The sequence below is a fragment of the Sorghum bicolor genome, chromosome 4, assembly GCF_000003195.3.
Source record: "Sorghum bicolor cultivar BTx623 chromosome 4, Sorghum_bicolor_NCBIv3, whole genome shotgun sequence".
Lineage (NCBI taxonomy): Eukaryota > Viridiplantae > Streptophyta > Magnoliopsida > Poales > Poaceae > Sorghum > Sorghum bicolor.
This window is the reverse complement of record NC_012873.2, coordinates 68,256,008-68,272,669: the sequence shown is the minus strand read 5'-3', so window position 1 is coordinate 68,272,669 and position 16,662 is coordinate 68,256,008. Positions and strand designations below refer to the sequence as shown.

General features: G+C 43.4%; 2 protein-coding genes across 11 annotated transcripts; one reads left to right on the top strand and one right to left on the bottom strand.

Annotated features, from left to right (window-relative positions):
* Positions 4,563 to 8,231, top strand: LOC8084454 (4-hydroxybenzoate polyprenyltransferase, mitochondrial). 6 transcript variants are annotated; one of them, XR_002451807.1, is made up of 9 exons: positions 4,563 to 5,210; positions 5,744 to 5,879; positions 6,021 to 6,142; positions 6,923 to 6,992; positions 7,095 to 7,244; positions 7,344 to 7,479; positions 7,563 to 7,659; positions 7,775 to 7,988; positions 8,080 to 8,231. XR_002451807.1 is itself a non-coding variant. In XM_021458267.1 (8 exons), the coding sequence occupies exons 1-8, from the start codon at positions 4,783 to 4,785 to the stop codon at positions 7,842 to 7,844; spliced, it is 1,191 nt and encodes a 396-aa protein (XP_021313942.1). In that variant the 5' UTR covers positions 4,563 to 4,782; the 3' UTR covers positions 7,845 to 8,231. The 6 variants fall into 6 exon arrangements, 3 of the variants coding, with proteins under 3 accessions (XP_021313942.1, XP_021313941.1, XP_002454828.1); XR_002451805.1 differs by having other exon boundaries at positions 7,095 to 7,479; XR_002451806.1 differs by having other exon boundaries at positions 7,095 to 7,479; positions 8,077 to 8,231.
* Positions 8,781 to 16,405, bottom strand: LOC8056244 (lysine-specific demethylase JMJ25). 5 transcript variants are annotated; one of them, XM_021458261.1, is made up of 17 exons: positions 15,977 to 16,404; positions 15,493 to 15,660; positions 15,094 to 15,192; positions 13,714 to 13,890; positions 13,489 to 13,619; positions 13,090 to 13,189; positions 12,824 to 12,956; positions 12,669 to 12,732; positions 11,823 to 12,591; positions 11,135 to 11,467; positions 10,643 to 10,880; positions 10,110 to 10,564; positions 9,949 to 10,021; positions 9,778 to 9,863; positions 9,545 to 9,664; positions 9,395 to 9,462; positions 8,781 to 9,322 (listed from the first exon to the last, which is right to left on the bottom strand). In XM_021458261.1, the coding sequence occupies exons 1-17, from the start codon at positions 16,304 to 16,306 to the stop codon at positions 9,232 to 9,234; spliced, it is 3,435 nt and encodes a 1,144-aa protein (XP_021313936.1). In that variant the 5' UTR covers positions 16,307 to 16,404; the 3' UTR covers positions 8,781 to 9,231. The 5 variants fall into 5 exon arrangements, with proteins under 5 accessions (XP_021313936.1, XP_021313937.1, XP_021313939.1 ...); XM_021458262.1 differs by lacking the exon at positions 15,094 to 15,192; XM_021458264.1 differs by lacking the exon at positions 15,977 to 16,404 and having other exon boundaries at positions 14,072 to 15,632.

Below are 16,662 nucleotides of genomic sequence, written 5' to 3'. Positions count from 1 at the left end.
AGTGTTCTATAATTTATTTTATTATTACTATCCGAATACTCAATGTGACAACCCATATGACATCCATATTGTGACACCCGATGCCGACTAGCTCAGCTATACATGTGTATATATGTATCATGTACCACTTTACTACCGCCATCATCTTTCTCCCTCCACTCGTCACATTCCTCGTGTGTTGTGTTTCTCACTACATCTTATCTTCATATATATTATTACACTCATCATCAGAGAAAAAAAAGACATTGTCTGTGCCCCTTTTAATCCTCTCTTTTAAAAGTTCATCAACTAGTGTCTTTTCGTTCTCTCTTTTAAAGCTCATCATCAGCTAGTGCTTCGTATTGTTGCAGCACACGAGTACCACCTAACATCAAACATGCAACAAATTATTTATGACAAAGCCATGCCCAAAACACTCATACATATGTTGTGTTTCTTCAACTCTTACCTGCTTGACACATTTTGTCTAGCTCAACTCAATTATATGCTTGCAGGTGCGATAAACCCAGCAGTGCCTCATGCACCAGAAATATCGATCTCTTTTTCCTTTTATTCAAAGAGTTTTGCTAACCCAAAATCTAATATCTTCAGGCGTAAGTTCTGGTCTAACAAGATATTTTGTGGTTTAATATCAAAATGGATAATATATATATAGATAGTCGATACTTTTTTCATCAGCCATCTAGGCTTGGAGCTACCTTTTTCTTTAGAAACATAGAATTTGAGTGGGGGCACATGCCCCTAATTCTTGTGTACTAGGTTAGCCCCCAGTTATACTAGTGCTTGTCAAGCAACCCGCCCATCCAGATATTGCATCTAATGTGAAGCCGCGTACTCCCAACATTAGTTAACTGAGAGTCTACTATATGCCTTTGCCAAATTGGCCTCAGATAATTTCATCCCCTTAAACGAAAAATACATCGGTGCTTTTGTTTCCGATGCATAAGTGTTTTTTAACTATTTGAAAACTTCCATAACCTCTAGTTGCACAGTGATCAGGGCTTGAACCTCGGCAAGCAGCCTCACATCAGAGTTTTACTCACAACACAATATTAGTAGGCGCCACAGTAGGCGTACGCATCACAAGTATCTTTTGTTCATCCAAATTAGCCTTTTGAACTGCGTTAAGAGTTGTAACACTAAGTGGGATAGAAGTGAAGGGATTTGAATAGAGTAACTGAAGTATAGGTTCGTCCAAAGCCAAAGATGATGGTGAAGTTAAATTCACTGTTGCATGTGGAAGTTACATAAATGTTAGCCTTGTTTAGTTCACCCCAAAAACTAAAACAAAATCAAGATTTCTCGTCACATCGAATCTTGCGGCAAATGCATGAAGCATTAAATATAGTAAAAAAAATAAAAACTAATTACACAGTTTGCCTATAAATCACGAGATGAATCTTTTGAATCTAGTTAGTCCATAATTGGATAATATTTGCCACAAACAAACAAAAGTGCTATAGTTGCCGAAAACTTTTCATTTCGGCAACTAAACGAGGTTCGTTGTTCCATTGAGGAGCTCGATCTGGGTGTGGCTGCTGCCTTGGACTGGTAATATGGATTTGTCGCACTTCTCTAGTCTGGTGAGGCTTGTGCCGATTTCTGACCGAGATCCACTCCGAGCTACACATATACCCGAGAGCAGCGTATCGGTCAGATGATAAAGTCCTGCAACATATACATCTTCTATTTTTTAGGCAGGGGCGGGCTAAGAACTAAGGCCAAATGGCCCTAACCGTGGCCTAGATTTTTTAGGAGCAAGTCTTCAGTTTGGTCCAACAATAAAGCCCAACAAGAAGGAGACAAGGGCAGACCTCGTCTACTCGGCTGCTCGGGACTTCATGAGTCACGTTGTGCCTCTCGCAGCACCGCCCCTGCTCCTGCATCACGCGGCGCGGCAGTGCTCCTGCTCCCGTTCCAAACGACGTCGGTGCTCCTGCTCCCGTCCCCTGGCGCCGCCGCTGCAACCTCCTGCCTCAACACCTCCTGCTTCACCCCATGGAGGCAACGGCGTAGCTCTGCCGCTTGCTGACGCCCTGCGGTCGGCCGCCGTCGCCCTCGCAGGTAGGCTAGCAGGCAGAGCAGCGATCGGCCGCGCCTCGCCCCTTGGCATTGGCGGCTTGGCCCTTGGCGGAGCCCCCCTCCAGCTTGCCTCCCCCTGTGTCTGTGTGACTGTGAATCTATGATTTGTGAAGGTATTTCTTCAATCCTATACTTCTTCACTGTGCTTCAGTGCTTCTTCTATTTGTTTACTTTGATTTCAATTGCTAATTTTAACTTTTGATTCCAATTAAATAAAAAGGATAAGGACCGTAGGACGTAGCTTTTAAATTTTGGCCACTGGAATTTGCCCTAGCCTTGACTAAATTCCGGATCCGCCACTGTTTCTAGGTGATCACGAAATTTTTGGTGTCTAGTAGCCGTGTGTTGCCGCCGCCGCCGGTCATGTTGCTCGATCACTGGCACCGCCGAAAACCACAACACCATATTTCCATGGTTTATATATGTAGCTGTAGCAAAAGGTTTGCACTCAAATTTTGTGCTAGTTTCTCCCTTGCAAACAATGGTGGTCGACGTCCCTCCCCAGGATTCGATGGTACCAAATTCCGATCAAGATATGTGGCATGGCACCCCCTCTGGCGTGAAGAAGCCAAGCTCGAACATGTTGAATGCAACAAGTCCTGCATCATATTCATGCACGTTGCTGGTGACGCAAACTGGCAATATTGTATTTTCATGTGGGCATGTCAATAAACGTGCCCTAAGAGTGCGCAAATTAATTAAGATGCGCAACGAGGGCGTATCGCATCGCGAGTCAGCCACCATATTAAAAAAGAATGAATCAATGCAACAAGTCCTGCATCATATTTATGCATAGTCTATTTATGCATTAAAATAAGCACGTCGCAGTTGGAATATTCGTTTTATTTGATGAAGTGGTTAAAGGGTTTGGCTTTGTAAGAAATGAAGTGTTTACGAAAAAAAGAGCTAGATATATTATTGATCGGAAATGACATTCCAATATACGTAGCACAGTAGAAGCCACTAAAGGTATGTTTGGTTGGGTGGCTAAATCCCAACCAGGCTCTAGATAGCCAACTTAAATAGCTTGAAGCCAGGCCCAGCTAAGCCATTTTGGAGGCGTTAGCCTGGCCCTGGGAAAACGAGATGTGCCTCCGTTGTCCGTTTTTGGCTAGCCAGGCTTGGCTAAGCTCCGTCCGAACTTCTCGTCACCTCCTGAACTGTCGCGTTCACCTTCTTCCGCCGCCGCGCATGCCATGCTCCGACGCTGCTTGTCCTACGGCTCCGCCTTTGCGTGCCATCGATGCTGCTCGTCCCATCTCAACGGCCCCACATGCCCCGCGCTGCCTGTCACCGGAGGTCACCTGCTCCTCCTACTCGCGTGGAGGTCCCGTGCTCCAACTCAGATTAGCACCCGATTCTGGCTCTCCATCCGTCGCGGAGAACGCCGGCGAAATCCCATGCCTCACCTTGCACGGTCAAGCGGTCCTTCGTGCTCCACTACTTCAGGTCCTCTGCTCCACTCGCCACTCGGGGCCTCTGCGGCGAACAACAGACCGAGCAGCTGGCCTTCGAGGGCTACAGGAGGGCGCTGCTGCAGCCGGAGTTCCGGTGGGAGAAGAAGACGGGAACCGCGCTGACCCTGCAGCTGCTCAGGGAGAAGCAGTGGGGTTCACTAGAGTTGCTGGTCGAGCCTACAGGGTGCTCTAGGATAAGCCTATGTCGGGGCCTTCGTCTCTGATCTGGACAGGAGGGAGTAGCTCCTTCTGTCAATTGTTCTTGCTTGGCCCTCTTCGTGGTGTCTTCTTTAGAGGTAAGATAGAGACACTCAAGTTCAGCAAGAGGCAAAAGACATCAATTCTACACTGTAATGCAAAACATTTGATAATCTGAACATTTGATTGAGGTAGAGCATGCACAGATGAATGAGCAGAGTCAACCAAGAAGCACTGCTATTTTGTAAGTTAATGAGCAGAGTCAACCAAGAAACACTCGTATTATTGAGAAAACAAATTTGTATTCATGTTGCCTATGTACTGATCTTTTTGAGAGAAACTGGTCTGATGGTGTGGAGTAGTTCTTAAAAGAATCATTCGTTGTTTCAGTCATAAGCTTTCTTGAAACCGACTGAACAAGTTGCATTCTTGTTCATTTGTTCAGATTTGTGTTCAGCAGTAACAAACTAAATCAGTTGCTAATTTATGTTCAAATTTTAGTATAAATTGTTTCTAGTATTTTTTGCTAATTTATTGAGATAGTGCTAGATATCCCTTGCCTTGTAAAGAGGTAACCTTACCAATTCGTCAAGAGGTGATTGTATCAAAACAAACCAGGCAACCAAACACATCCTAGGGCTAGCCAGACTTAGATAGTACATGTAACCAAACAACCATGGACTGGCTCGATGGAAACAGGCTAAGGCTGTCCAGGCTAAGGCTCTAGCCAGGCTAGAAATTAGCCACCGAACCAAACACATCCTAAATCTTCACTGGGAAAGAGTTTCTCAATGAAGGCCCATTATCATTTGGGCCTTGCCTCTCCCTCCCATAGCCCATAGCCCCGCCATCGCTGTCGCCGACGCCGGCCGCCGCCCTCACGCTCATCTCACGACGCCGAGACCGCCGCAGTTCCATTCGTACCCCTCCGACAAGCCGTCTCCGCCGCCCGCCCCATCCAGGAGCAGCCTGCCACCAGAACATTCACCCCAACTGGACTTGGTTGCAAGTTCGTCCATCCCCACAACTGAACTGACAGCCACCCATGGCGCCGCACACGCTGCTCCGCGCCGCCGCATCCGAGCTCCGCCGCCGGGGGCGCCGTGCCCCTCTCCCCCTACCGGCGCTGTCCTCGCTCCTCTCCTCGCCGTCTCCACAGAGCCCACCCTCCAGCCGCCCCGATCCTAGCCCCCACGCCGACCGGCGCCACCTCATCGCGCTCCGCCGGTGCCCGCCGCACCCGGCCCTCGCCCCCGAGCTGCTCCACGGCAGGGTTCTCCTCCCGAGCCACTTCTCGCACGCCTCGCCGCTCTCCACCTCCTCGTCCTCTTCCGAACCCGCGGGCAAGGCTTCGCCGGCGCCGCCGCTCACGTGGGTGGACAAGTGGGTACCTGAGGCGGCGCGGCCGTACGCCATGCTCGCCCGCCTCGACAAGCCCATCGGGACCTGGCTCCTCGCCTGGCCCTGCATGTGGTATGCCTTTCCTTCTTGTGTTCTCCTGCTTCTCGATGCTCTGCATTGTCATGCCTTTGCGTGTCTGATTCATTTAGTCACATGCGTCCCAACACTAACTTAACATAAAAACGAGTTGGTGATTAGTGGTTCGACTCATATGTACTGTTAAATGCTTTACTTTTGCCTTATGAAAGATGAAAGCAAAGGGGGGAAAAATAGAGAGGGAGAGAGGTTTTGCTTGTCGATGTACAGTCCAAAAAGTTTAGGAAGAATAGAACACATACACATTGGTACTGGATGCAAGAACAGCTAAATGTTTTGCTCCCCTGTTTTATACTGCTAAATTTGAGTCCTCAGAGCAAACGCTGCATATTTCCTTGTTAGCTACAGATTCAACTAAACGGTAACAATGATCATTGCGGTGCTGTCCCGTGTCTTAGAGCTTCTAAGGAGGAGGGACATTGCTTTAAAATTGAATTCTTGTACATTATTAAATCGATAGGGTGTTTTACCCTCTGTGTTGAATAATCAATCAGACCTTTGCTTCACAGGTCAATCACAATAGCAGCAACGCCAGGGGAGTTGCCAGACTTGAAAATGCTGGCACTCTTTGGATGTGGAGCTGTCCTCCTCAGGGGGGCTGGTTGCACAGTGAATGATCTTCTCGATCGCGACATTGATAATAAGGTGATTTTGTTTTCTTTTGATATTCTCAGTGCTGATGATGCCTTGCACCTAACCTGAGTTAAGTACAACAAAATAATTGATCAATGAACAAACTGTTCTGGATGTTGCATGGCCTTTATCTGGTGACATATTTCTCCATAGGTTGAGCGCACCAAAACTAGGCCTTTTGCCTCAGGAGTGCTTACTCCTTTACAGGGAGTGGGCTTCCTTGGAATTCAGCTCCTATTGGGACTTGGCATTCTTCTCCAATTGAACAACTATAGGTATTTAAACTCAGATGCTTCTTAGTCTGATGTGACTGACACTGTTATATGCATTTAGACTATCCGTGTTCCCACAACCACTTATCAGTGGGTGTCCACAGCAGAACATTACCAGCAGAACATTACGATCAAATTATTTAGGGGCTCTTTATCACAACTCTTTTTATTGAGGATAATTAGGATATTCATGTCCTGCAATTTGATTTAATGGGAACTGTACTCATTTTACTTCCCATATTCTTTGTATCTTGTTTATGTGATAAACTCACTGCTTCCTGGACATCAGCATGGTCTTCAGTATGACATTTTGACTAGCAACATCTATAAAGATATATTAAGTGATATATAAGGAAAATATTTTTCATCACCAATCTAGTCATGCCAATCTTATATTTCCAGTCTGTAAAAAACTTTAGGTAATACAATAGACAAAGTTAAAGAAGTTTGACTTAGGACAAGATGGACTTATTTGCGATTGCGATTGGAGAATGTATGCTTGTGACTATGACCGGGATGGTCCTTTAACTGCAGCATTAAGCCATTAGCCAACGTGTTTTGGGTTTGCATCTAAGGTTATGGTGCTACCTAGGATCCAGTTGCATTTTCTTGATTGATAATCGGAAATAAATTGGGCCCACACAGTTCTCCCTAAGAATATGTAGAAGCATACTATGTGCCTGTTAATATTTTCTTACCTTTGCATTACCTGAAAGTCAAAACAAAGGAATCTTGATTATAAGCCGTTTATACATTATCTTTTTGTCATTTTACTGTGTGTAGTCGTATTCTGGGGGCGTCTTCACTTTTTCTGGTCTTCTCGTATCCCCTGATGAAGAGGTTCACATTTTGGGTATGTGCTGTATTTGTGCATATGGAGGCTTATATAGAATAATACTACATTATTACTTATAGAGTGAGGGTTTGTATTCCTTTTGGTGCATTTTAATAACAGCCTCAGGCTTATCTTGGCCTGACATTCAACTGGGGAGCTTTATTAGGATGGGCTGCTATTAAGGAAAGCTTAGACCCTGCAATCATCCTTCCATTGTATACAGCTGGTATATGTTGGACGCTGGTGTATGATACTATATATGCGCATCAGGTGTTTCACTATTCCTGCTCTTCCATACTCATCCTTGATGAAAATGGCCATTTCATGTTGTCGGAATGTCTTATCCATGTGTATCTACATGCATCTCAGGACAAAGAAGATGACCTCAAAGTAGGAGTTAAGTCCACAGCATTAAGATTTGGAGATTTGACCAAATACTGGATTGGTGGCTTTGGTGCGGCATGCATTGGCAGCTTAGCACTCAGTGGTTACAATGCTGACCTTGGTTGGTTGTTTAGTGTGATACCTGAGTGAAGTAGTATTATTTTTACTTGATATTGACTCTAGACCTGAAATCATTTCAAACAGGATGGCCCTACTATCCATTTCTAGTAGCTGCAGCTGCACAGTTAGGGTGGCAGGTTTCAACTGTGGATCTGTCTAGCCGCTCAGATTGCAACATGAAGTATGTTCTTCTTGCTTGGAATATCTACTACCTTTGCCATTTGATGCCTACATAATGTGGTTGTTGATATCCACATTATGTGTCCACCTTAATTTGATGAATTGATGCCCTGCAGGTTTGTGTCCAACAAGTGGTTTGGAGCTTTGGTATTTAGTGGGATTCTATTTGGGCGTCTTGTATCATGATGATCATTTGAGGAAGCATGGTGTGTTTCTATGATGGGCCTAGTGGAACCTAAGCAATTTTGTGATGAGATGTAAGAAGACTACCAAGCCCTTGACTCTGGGCTAGGCGGCTAGCTAATGTGGCGTGGTGCAGAAGTGGACTTTGTAAGCTCCTTAACACATATCATAGCATATGCTTTCATCCTTGCTAATTGGCATTTTTTTTACAATCATCAAACCTTGGCTTGTGAAGCAGGCTGTTTTCCAAGCATATCAATTATGGTGGTGCTCTCCACCTCGTGTACGTAGTTAATGGTATAAGACAAGATCACAAGAGACATGAAAAATACATTGATGTACAACAGTCACATTCTTGTGTCATTTATATATGTTATACGTATGCCAAAAGATGAGCTGGTGCATGCACTTTTTTTGGGGGGTCACCTCGAGCTGAAAACAAGTGGGCAAAACATTGCAGTATATTGTTACATGAAAGCAGATGCACATACACCGATGTGTCCATTACTTGGCCGAGGACGTAGCCAGCTTACCATACTGATGTTTTCATTTTGGACTGAGTGCCTTGGAATCAATCATCATCAACCATGTGTGCCCAGGAGTCATCAATCATCTTGGCAATTGGTAGCATGGTTTACCTTCAGTTTTGCTCCGTTGTCATGGGTCCAGTATCCCGTATATATGCAATGGTAGTGCAGGTTGAGATGATGTCTCTGCAACCTTATTGACGGCAGCTAACAGGGCTTCAGGCCTTTTAGAACGTGGGATTCGTTTTTTTTTCATGATTCCTATGTTTTTTTCTATGAAAATGAAACATGGACTACTTCCTGCGAAATTCATGCAGGAGCAGGACTACTTTCTGGGAAATTCATGCGGACCCTCGGTCCATGAAAAATATAGTAACTGCATATACTCCCTCGGTCCCAAAAAAGAATGCAATTTTAGATGAATGCAATTTTTTTATATAAATCTAGACAAATGCTTGGTCAAATTCATACCTAAATTTGACTACAAGTAACGAAACAGCACCACCATTGCATAGGGAGGCTCGGATGCTAAGTCGCAAAATATCAGCAGCATACATATGCCCTACTGTTTCTCACCCTAGTTCTCTCTAGTGCCTGCCTACCCGCCTGCTACATGACTGGGTCTCCACGCACCAACTAACCAACCAATGGTTCTCCATCCATCGGCGTCGGCCGGCTGTCACCATACATGAACAAAAGCTCAGACACCTTAATGCCTGACCATCGATACAACCTACAAGCTCAGCTCCTTCCAAAATGCATCACCCCCAGCCCAAACTTGACAAATCAATCGCCACAATTTCGAGAACCTACTGGGTGACCTCGCCTTTTAGGCTTCTCATCGGCAGCTTCACTTTTGGGCGTCAGCTCTCCTTGATGCCTCGCCTTTTAGGCATCGGCTTCTCATCTGCAGATTCATCTCCACAGCTGTTCTCACCAACCCCAATCTTCAACCTGCCATATCAATCACAGCGTAATGAGTCACCAAAATGTTCCAGCTGCCAATGATTGATTAGTTCCGCTTACCCTTCTGAGGAACAAGGATCCAAGAAGTTTACAGCTTCGTTCAGGGCATGAAGAGCCATCTTCTTAATCTGAAAGAAAACACATATTCATCACATTGGATAGAACAAGCCATAAATGCAGACCAGATCATTGGAAGTGCACATTGCTAACCTCTAGTTTGTCTTCTTTAGCTTTGTGGAAAGATGGAAGTCGTCTAAACTCCCCAGTCAACTTAACACACTCACCAACATTTTCTGGGGAAACAAAATCAAGCGCAACTTTGATGCAGGACTGCATAGATGAAGATGGTTTCATCAATCACAACCATGATATTTGATGTCACACTCAAAAGGAGAACAAAAAAGATTGAGCTTGGTTGTCACACTGGTAAAGCTTGGCCACACCTTCAAATTTCTCACTTGGTGAGGACATCCAGCAGGAATGAAAACAGCTTCACCAAGCTTCTGTTCAAACGTCCAGGGTTCAATTCCTAAAGCAGGAAGTTAAAACATAAGACAAAGAACATGCCATCTTTGGATACAGGATTGGAGAGATCACAGAAATATTTTTCTAACCATATTCTTCCTTGAGCTTTCTCTTATGCTCCTGAGTTAAATAGAAAGACTGATCATGAATTGGGTGAAATACCTGCTCAGTTAACGTGATTAGTGGTCAGCATAAAAAGGTGAGGATGATTCCATATTTTTTCTTTTAAAAAAAGGACTGCAACAAGGACCTTTTTCACTGGATTGCAGTAAATATGCCGGAATTCAGAGCAATGCTTCCTAAGATAATCTTGTAATTTATCAGAATCCTGTCTGCGGAAGATATCCCACAGAGCACCGGCACCGGTGCTCTGTTGCTCTGAGCTCTCAACAACAGGCATTTCCAGATTATCTTCAGAACTTCCTTTTAGATAAGCATCAATGCCATCAATGCCACTGCAATCAACCTTTTCAGATTTCTCTCCTTGAGGTTTAATGCCAACTTTCTTGAGTTGTATACTGTCAGTGCTTTTTTGATTGTGTGAAATGTAATGAGCTCCACTGTGCATTCCATCAGTTGTGTTGACCCCGTTGCTGTGATAGGAACACTGACCTAGTTCACTTTGTGATTCTGATTCATGAGATGATTCTTTATCCTTTGCATCATCTCCATCGTCATCAGGTGGTAAAGCATTGATGTCCAAACCTGCAGGACACATGAAATGCCATTATTATTAAACTGAATGATTGGATTCATTACCAAAAATGAATTTGTGTTACGAACCATTATAGTTGTCTCTGTTGACACAATTGTCTTCTCTAATATATGAGGTCTTCAATCCTTCATCAACAGATTCATCCCTGCATTCAGTTGGAGCTGGTGACAACTTCAGCTCAGAGCAGGATTTTAGACCCCCATATAGTTCCTGCAGATCTTGCTCTCTCATGTCTTTTTGGATTTTTTCAATTTGGCGGTGATCAGTCTGACAAGTGACTTCAGCTGTGTGTGTTAAGATATTTACCTGGTTATATCATACGTGTTTGACAATTAATATTGACCATGTTGTAAACCCAAGTGGTTGATGAGAAAAATAAGAACTATTAAAATGTCAACGAATGAGCTAGGCAAATAGCAATGAGATACATCTGCTAGGAGAGCATTAGAAAATGAGCAGGTTTGACAGGAGCCTTGCTGAAGTCAGTTCTATATTTTTGTTCAGCACTAAACCACATGCAGAACAAAAGAAGGCTATAATCATTAATTAACACAACATACCGCATCAGATATGTCACAGTGAAGCTTGGTCACAGAATCACCCCTGCCTAGCTCTTTGTAGAGCCCATAAGCAATGTAACTTTTGGGTCCAAGATCTGGCTTCAAGACACCAGCAGGAAGCTTGGCTGCAAGATTTAGTGGGCCACATCGTGGATCTGTATACTCACGAAATGGCAATGCGCTAATAAATTCGGCACCATGTCGCGGCAATCGCTTGTCAAAGGAACTAGAAGAAGGCCAGTCTTTTAGCTTAAGCATCTGAGGCCAGTGAGTCCTAGCATGAGTTCTGCCTGTTGTATATCCCGAAAAGAACTTGTGTATGTTAATTTCCACCTGCAACATATAAGGATAGTAAATGCCTGCATGAAGCTGCGAAAGAAGGAAGCAAGGCACATCTAAATTTAAGGTGAGACTCAAACATTCCTAGTTGAAATGAGTACTTCTTCACTGATAGAATGATGAAGTTTGCCAATACTATTATAATGTGTTCTTTTCTTCTGGACACAAAAGCAGGCCCAGTTTTACTAAGGCTGGTCATTACTCAGTACTGTCCTAAGAATTTTTGTCAAAAGTCACAACTTTTTATGATTTTATACAAGCCAGACAACCTTGATATTAGAAACAACAAACAAGAATCCACCAAAACAGATTCAATCACTTAGACACATTTAGGAATAGAGCTCCGCACCTCACACCAATCAAGGCAGTCTATCGCCCAAACAGCTAATTGCTCATCTTCCGCTTTGCCTTTGGATCTTTCCCGCAATGCCCGCCACATTACCATTGGCTCCCAACTCAGACCAGAGGTTAACTGAAGGACATCAGAAACAACAACAGGCTCACCTTTTGCCCAATGCATCTGAAAATGCACTATGTCATCATCTTGAATACCAGTAGCAACTGGACAGTATAGGAAGTTATCACTTGAGTCCTTCCTGCTTGCAGCCTCCCGTAATGATTTGCTTTCAGTTCTTATCTTGCCCGAATGATCAAAGCAAGGGCACCGATCACTTCTACTAACCATTGCTTTAGCTAATGTCTCACTCCTGAGAACTTTGTCAGCTCTATCTTCTATCTCAGCAAGCGTCTTCTCTGGAAACAAGCACTTGAGGTCCAGAAGTGTACTACCACAGCCTCCTACTTCCTTTGGTGGACAAGGTATGCTACCATCACTCTTTGCTTTCCAGAGCAACAGGCCGTTATTGGGGTTGCCAACAGCAGGCATGCCGTTGTAAGACTGACCATTTGAGGAGTTCTTACTTCTATCAGCATCCTTTGACAGAGGAATCTTGCCAAAAGAATAACTCCTACCTTTAGGTTCAGGTGGCACATACTCCACCTCTTCTCCTCCTGCGATCTCACCTTTGCGAAGCTCCTTGCAGCAGTTAAGACAAAGATCATAGAAACAATGCTTGCAGCTTCTATGAAAATCAACAATAGATGTTCTACACCTGTCACTGCAGTAAAGGGAATGGATAGATTAGATGCCAACTATTAGATTTATAGCAGAAAGTAACCAGGGAAAGAAACCAACCAATATACACGATCATCTAGGTCAACCTCAGCTTCTTCCACTTTTATCTCATTCATTGAAACTCCTGTCACAAAACCAGACCAGTCTGTAACTGTATCCCAGAAACCACCAGTCTGTAACTGTATCCCAGAAAGGCAGAAACCACAGTACCATACCTCGTATATTAGCCTCTACTTCCTTCTCCTCCATCTGTTCTTGTCGCAATTCTCTCATCCAGGGAAGCAGCAAGCTTACGATATGACAAGCATAACGAATTTCATTTTCTTTAGAGATCTCCTTTTTTGGAGGCTGGTAAGAGGAATGGGGTAAATTATTAACAATGGGCACTAGAAGATAACTATTTGAAATTTGAGTACATACATAATTATTAAGCAGAACAGTGCAAATACTGTAAAGGGATGATGAGTTGTTAAGTTTGTACCTCTTCAACTCCCTTCATCCGTAGGCAGGCCTTGCAATTACAGTTCTTGCGACAATATGGGCATTTCACAGCAAATTCATCTTCATGCAAATTAGGATACCTATTTACAAGAAACTCTGTGGGTCACTTGAACATTGTGCAACACACATGATGAAATAACATGACTCTTGCATATGTCAATAGCCAGTGAAATAAAAGTATTGGAAAGAAAACGCTTCAAATTTCATGTAGCATATTAGACTAGAACAGTTCGGTAAAACACAGAAAATTAGTGAATGAAGAGGAAACAGTGATCAACTAAAACTGTGCAAGTCATATTTGTAACTGTTGTATCGGAAGAAACAGTAGATAAAGAGCAATCCAATTAGTACGAAACAAGATTATGATAACTTGACACACCATTGTTCTATGCATGGCACACAGAATCGCTTTTTTTTGCATGATTGACACTGGACAACCCGTGGTTTGTCCTTCCTCTGGCACTGGTGGCACATGAGGGCATTTTCCCCAGTCAACATCTTACTCCCTTTCTGGATATTTTTAAAACAGAATTTGCATTCATAAAAAATAGTTGTGAAGAACCACTTCATATACAACATAATACAAAAAAAATGAGCAGCTCACCATATTATTTTTATCGAGGGTTTCATCCTTGGTGGATGGGAACTGCTTTTGTTCTTTATCCACTTTGTTCAACTTTTTTCTCATAGACTCTTTCCCTACATCTCTTTTCCGCTTCTTTGCATTCTGCAGAAGTTTATGATTCCTTGACTGCTTGCTCCTTGCTGCCTCAGCATCACTCTGCAAAAGAAAGAAGTTGCTAAGCCTGATGACACTCTGGTTTTTATATCCAAGTGAAGGTGATAAACTGCATTTGCTGGCATCCTAATACAGGCACTAGCATCCCCTAAAGATTAGACTAGCCACAATGCGATGAGAGATCGATGCCGAAATAGGAGAGAGTTTTAGCCCCAGGTCATACCATTGGACATCACACGCTGAATTGAAAAGGCTAACTTGTGAGTCAAGTGCATGCCATCGGTGCTGGATAAATAAACAAGTATTTTTTGGCTGGGTGTTAATGTCAGGGTGCTCCTACAATGACAAGCACAATAGATGGCAAGATGCACATTGCACATTCCAGTGTTTCAGGGCTTATGATGCATGATTTTAGTGAATCGCTAAATTTCCAGATATGCTCCATTAATACAATGCCCAGGAATTTGATTGCACAAAATCAAATTCAGATTTTTTTTATGATAGTTATGATTGATGTCAACCCAATGCGTGGGTAAGAAATTTAATGTATGACATTGCAGCGAAGTACACAATTTATCAGCTAAAAACAATACACTAGAATAGCAGCTAGCAAAGAATTCTATCATACTAATGAAAAGGATCCCTGTAAACCAGCCAATCAGCTCGAAATATCTTCTACATGATTAATATTTAAAGTATGCATACAATCAAGAACACCGATATGAGGTGAATATCAAGATAGAAGAATAATTATTTTTAAGTAAAAAATGAAACCAGCATCTAATCATTTATAGAAGGTGGAAGTTCTGGGCTCAGAAAAAGCTAGGATATTAACTGATTATTGAATGATTGCTGCAGTAAACAGATCACAAAAAGGCACCTTCCCTAGTCAGCAATAAAAGAACAACAACAAATGTTCAAAAGAATTAAAACCATTACCATTTAGAAGTGACATGGAACCTTACGACAGGGTGTTTGGATATTTTATTGGCTTCAGCTAAAAGGAGTCCTAAAATGTGTTGTTAGATACTGACAGATATGTGGCTACAGAATCATTCATGTAAATGGTAGGAAAACAACAACATACATACTAGTCAAGTTAAGGATTTGATTCGGCAGAAGCAAATAAAAAGTAGAGAAAATAATAGAAATTCAACCATTTTGGTGATGCTACAGAATAGGTCCAAAATTTTCAAGTCAAGTATTGTCAGGCCCATGGCTACAAAACCGTTTTGAGCAATTTACTTTGTTTGTTTCACCACTGGAGAACTGGCACCTACTAAACACTTGTTCTACTGCTAGTTTCTTTGGTCTTCCCCTTCCCCTTTTCTTCCCAGCAGCATTCTACAAGCAAAATAACAATTAGTCCATTGTAGCACAAACTTGACAAGAATAAAAAAAACTATAAATAAATAAATAAAATGTTAATTGGACATTTTCAGGAACATGGCGCAGGATTTTTTTTAGATGGTGGGAGTGATCTCAGGGAGAATGATTGCAGAAGTGGTGATAGAATCAACATACATGGTGAAGGACTTCATGAAACATCAGTGACTAGGGGGAGGGGGGTAAGTAGCGTAAAAATATGTTTATTTCTTTATACATTCATCAATCAACTGTTGCAGAGGATAGCAAGTGACATACCGAATTCATTTGGCCATTGCTTTTACCATTGGAACTCTGGGACTTACTATCCAGTTGGTCAGCTTCCATTTTTCTGGGTCTTCCTCTTCCTCTCTTCTTTACAGAAACACCTGTTTTAGCACTCTCGTGGTTGACTTGATTAATCATAGTTTCCTCATCATCATCATGCTGGCAAAACAGCAGTCACTCAATTGATGCACAGCCTCAGCAAGGACTAATCCAGGAACGCAGGACAAGGTATTTCGAAAAAAACAAATCATAGAAAATTGCATCGTTCCTCATCGGTTGCATTTTTATGAATGAAGTAAGTAGAAGCAAATCGGCAGGGTGATAGTGGAGCATTGTTTACCCATTTAAAACAAAAAAAACCAGTGGCAAGAGCATAACTCGCTGCCGCCCGGATAATAAAAGGTGAAGGGGAAACGCCACAGCAGGCGTAGTTCATGGCGCGGCAAATGTGCAAAGAGGAACAAAATCTGCTCACCTCAGTATAGCTGTCGCTGTCCCGGTCGAAGAACGCATTGGGCGCCGGCCTCCTCTCCCTGAGCTGCCTGATCCCGGCCGCCACCCCGCGCCCTAGATCCCCGAGCACCACGGGCACCGACAAGTCCCGGTCGCTGGTGCGCTGCCTCCGCCTCCGCTTGGTCCCGGTCTTGGCCTTGGGCGTCCTATCCTTGTTGCTCTTCTTGTTCTTGTTGAGGCTACCTTTAAGCCTCCCCCTCTTCCTCTTGGTTTCCTCGCCGCCTCCGGGCGCTGGAGGACCCGCGCCCGCGTTCCCGACCTCAGCCTCTATCCACTCCGCCTCGTCCGCCATGGATTGGGCGGCGCCGTCGCGTACAGTGTAGCGCGAGGAAAGGAGAGGTGGGGGAGAGGAAATGCTGGCAGTCGGACGAGAACGAGGTTTTTAATTGGGATCAGCCGCCCGCAACGATATTTGTAATTTATTCATGTTTCAATCAAGACTCCAAAACTTGAGAGGATCTTTAGGTGCATTTTTGTGTTAATTTCTGTTTATTACTAGAAATAACTATATAAAACTGCTTTTATGATGTACTCCATGTAGGATGGATAGTGGTAGGGTAACTTTTTTTTAGAGAGGTTAATTTCTATCAAGTTGTCCGTTCTTATACTGTTTCATCATTTTTCTTTGAGCAGTATCATATACGATGA

Excerpts from the sequence above, each read along its gene's own strand:
- LOC8084454 (XM_002454783.2), top strand. The coding sequence starts at position 4,783 with ATGGCGCCGCACACGCTGCTCCGCGCCGCCGCATCCGAGCTCCGCCGC. Across the intron at positions 5,880-6,020 it reads ATCGCGACATTGATAATAAG|GTTGAGCGCACCAAAACTAG; the intron begins GTGATTTTGTTT and ends ATTTCTCCATAG. Across the intron at positions 7,480-7,562 it reads TGGTTACAATGCTGACCTTG|GATGGCCCTACTATCCATTT; the intron begins GTTGGTTGTTTA and ends CATTTCAAACAG.
- LOC8056244 (XM_021458261.1), bottom strand. The coding sequence starts at position 16,306 with ATGGCGGACGAGGCGGAGTGGATAGAGGCTGAGGTCGGGAACGCGGGC. Across the intron at positions 13,620-13,713 it reads CCCTCGATAAAAATAATATG|AAAGGGAGTAAGATGTTGAC; the intron begins GTGAGCTGCTCA and ends AAAAATATCCAG. Across the intron at positions 9,864-9,948 it reads AAAGCTCAAGGAAGAATATG|GAATTGAACCCTGGACGTTT; the intron begins GTTAGAAAAATA and ends TTCCTGCTTTAG.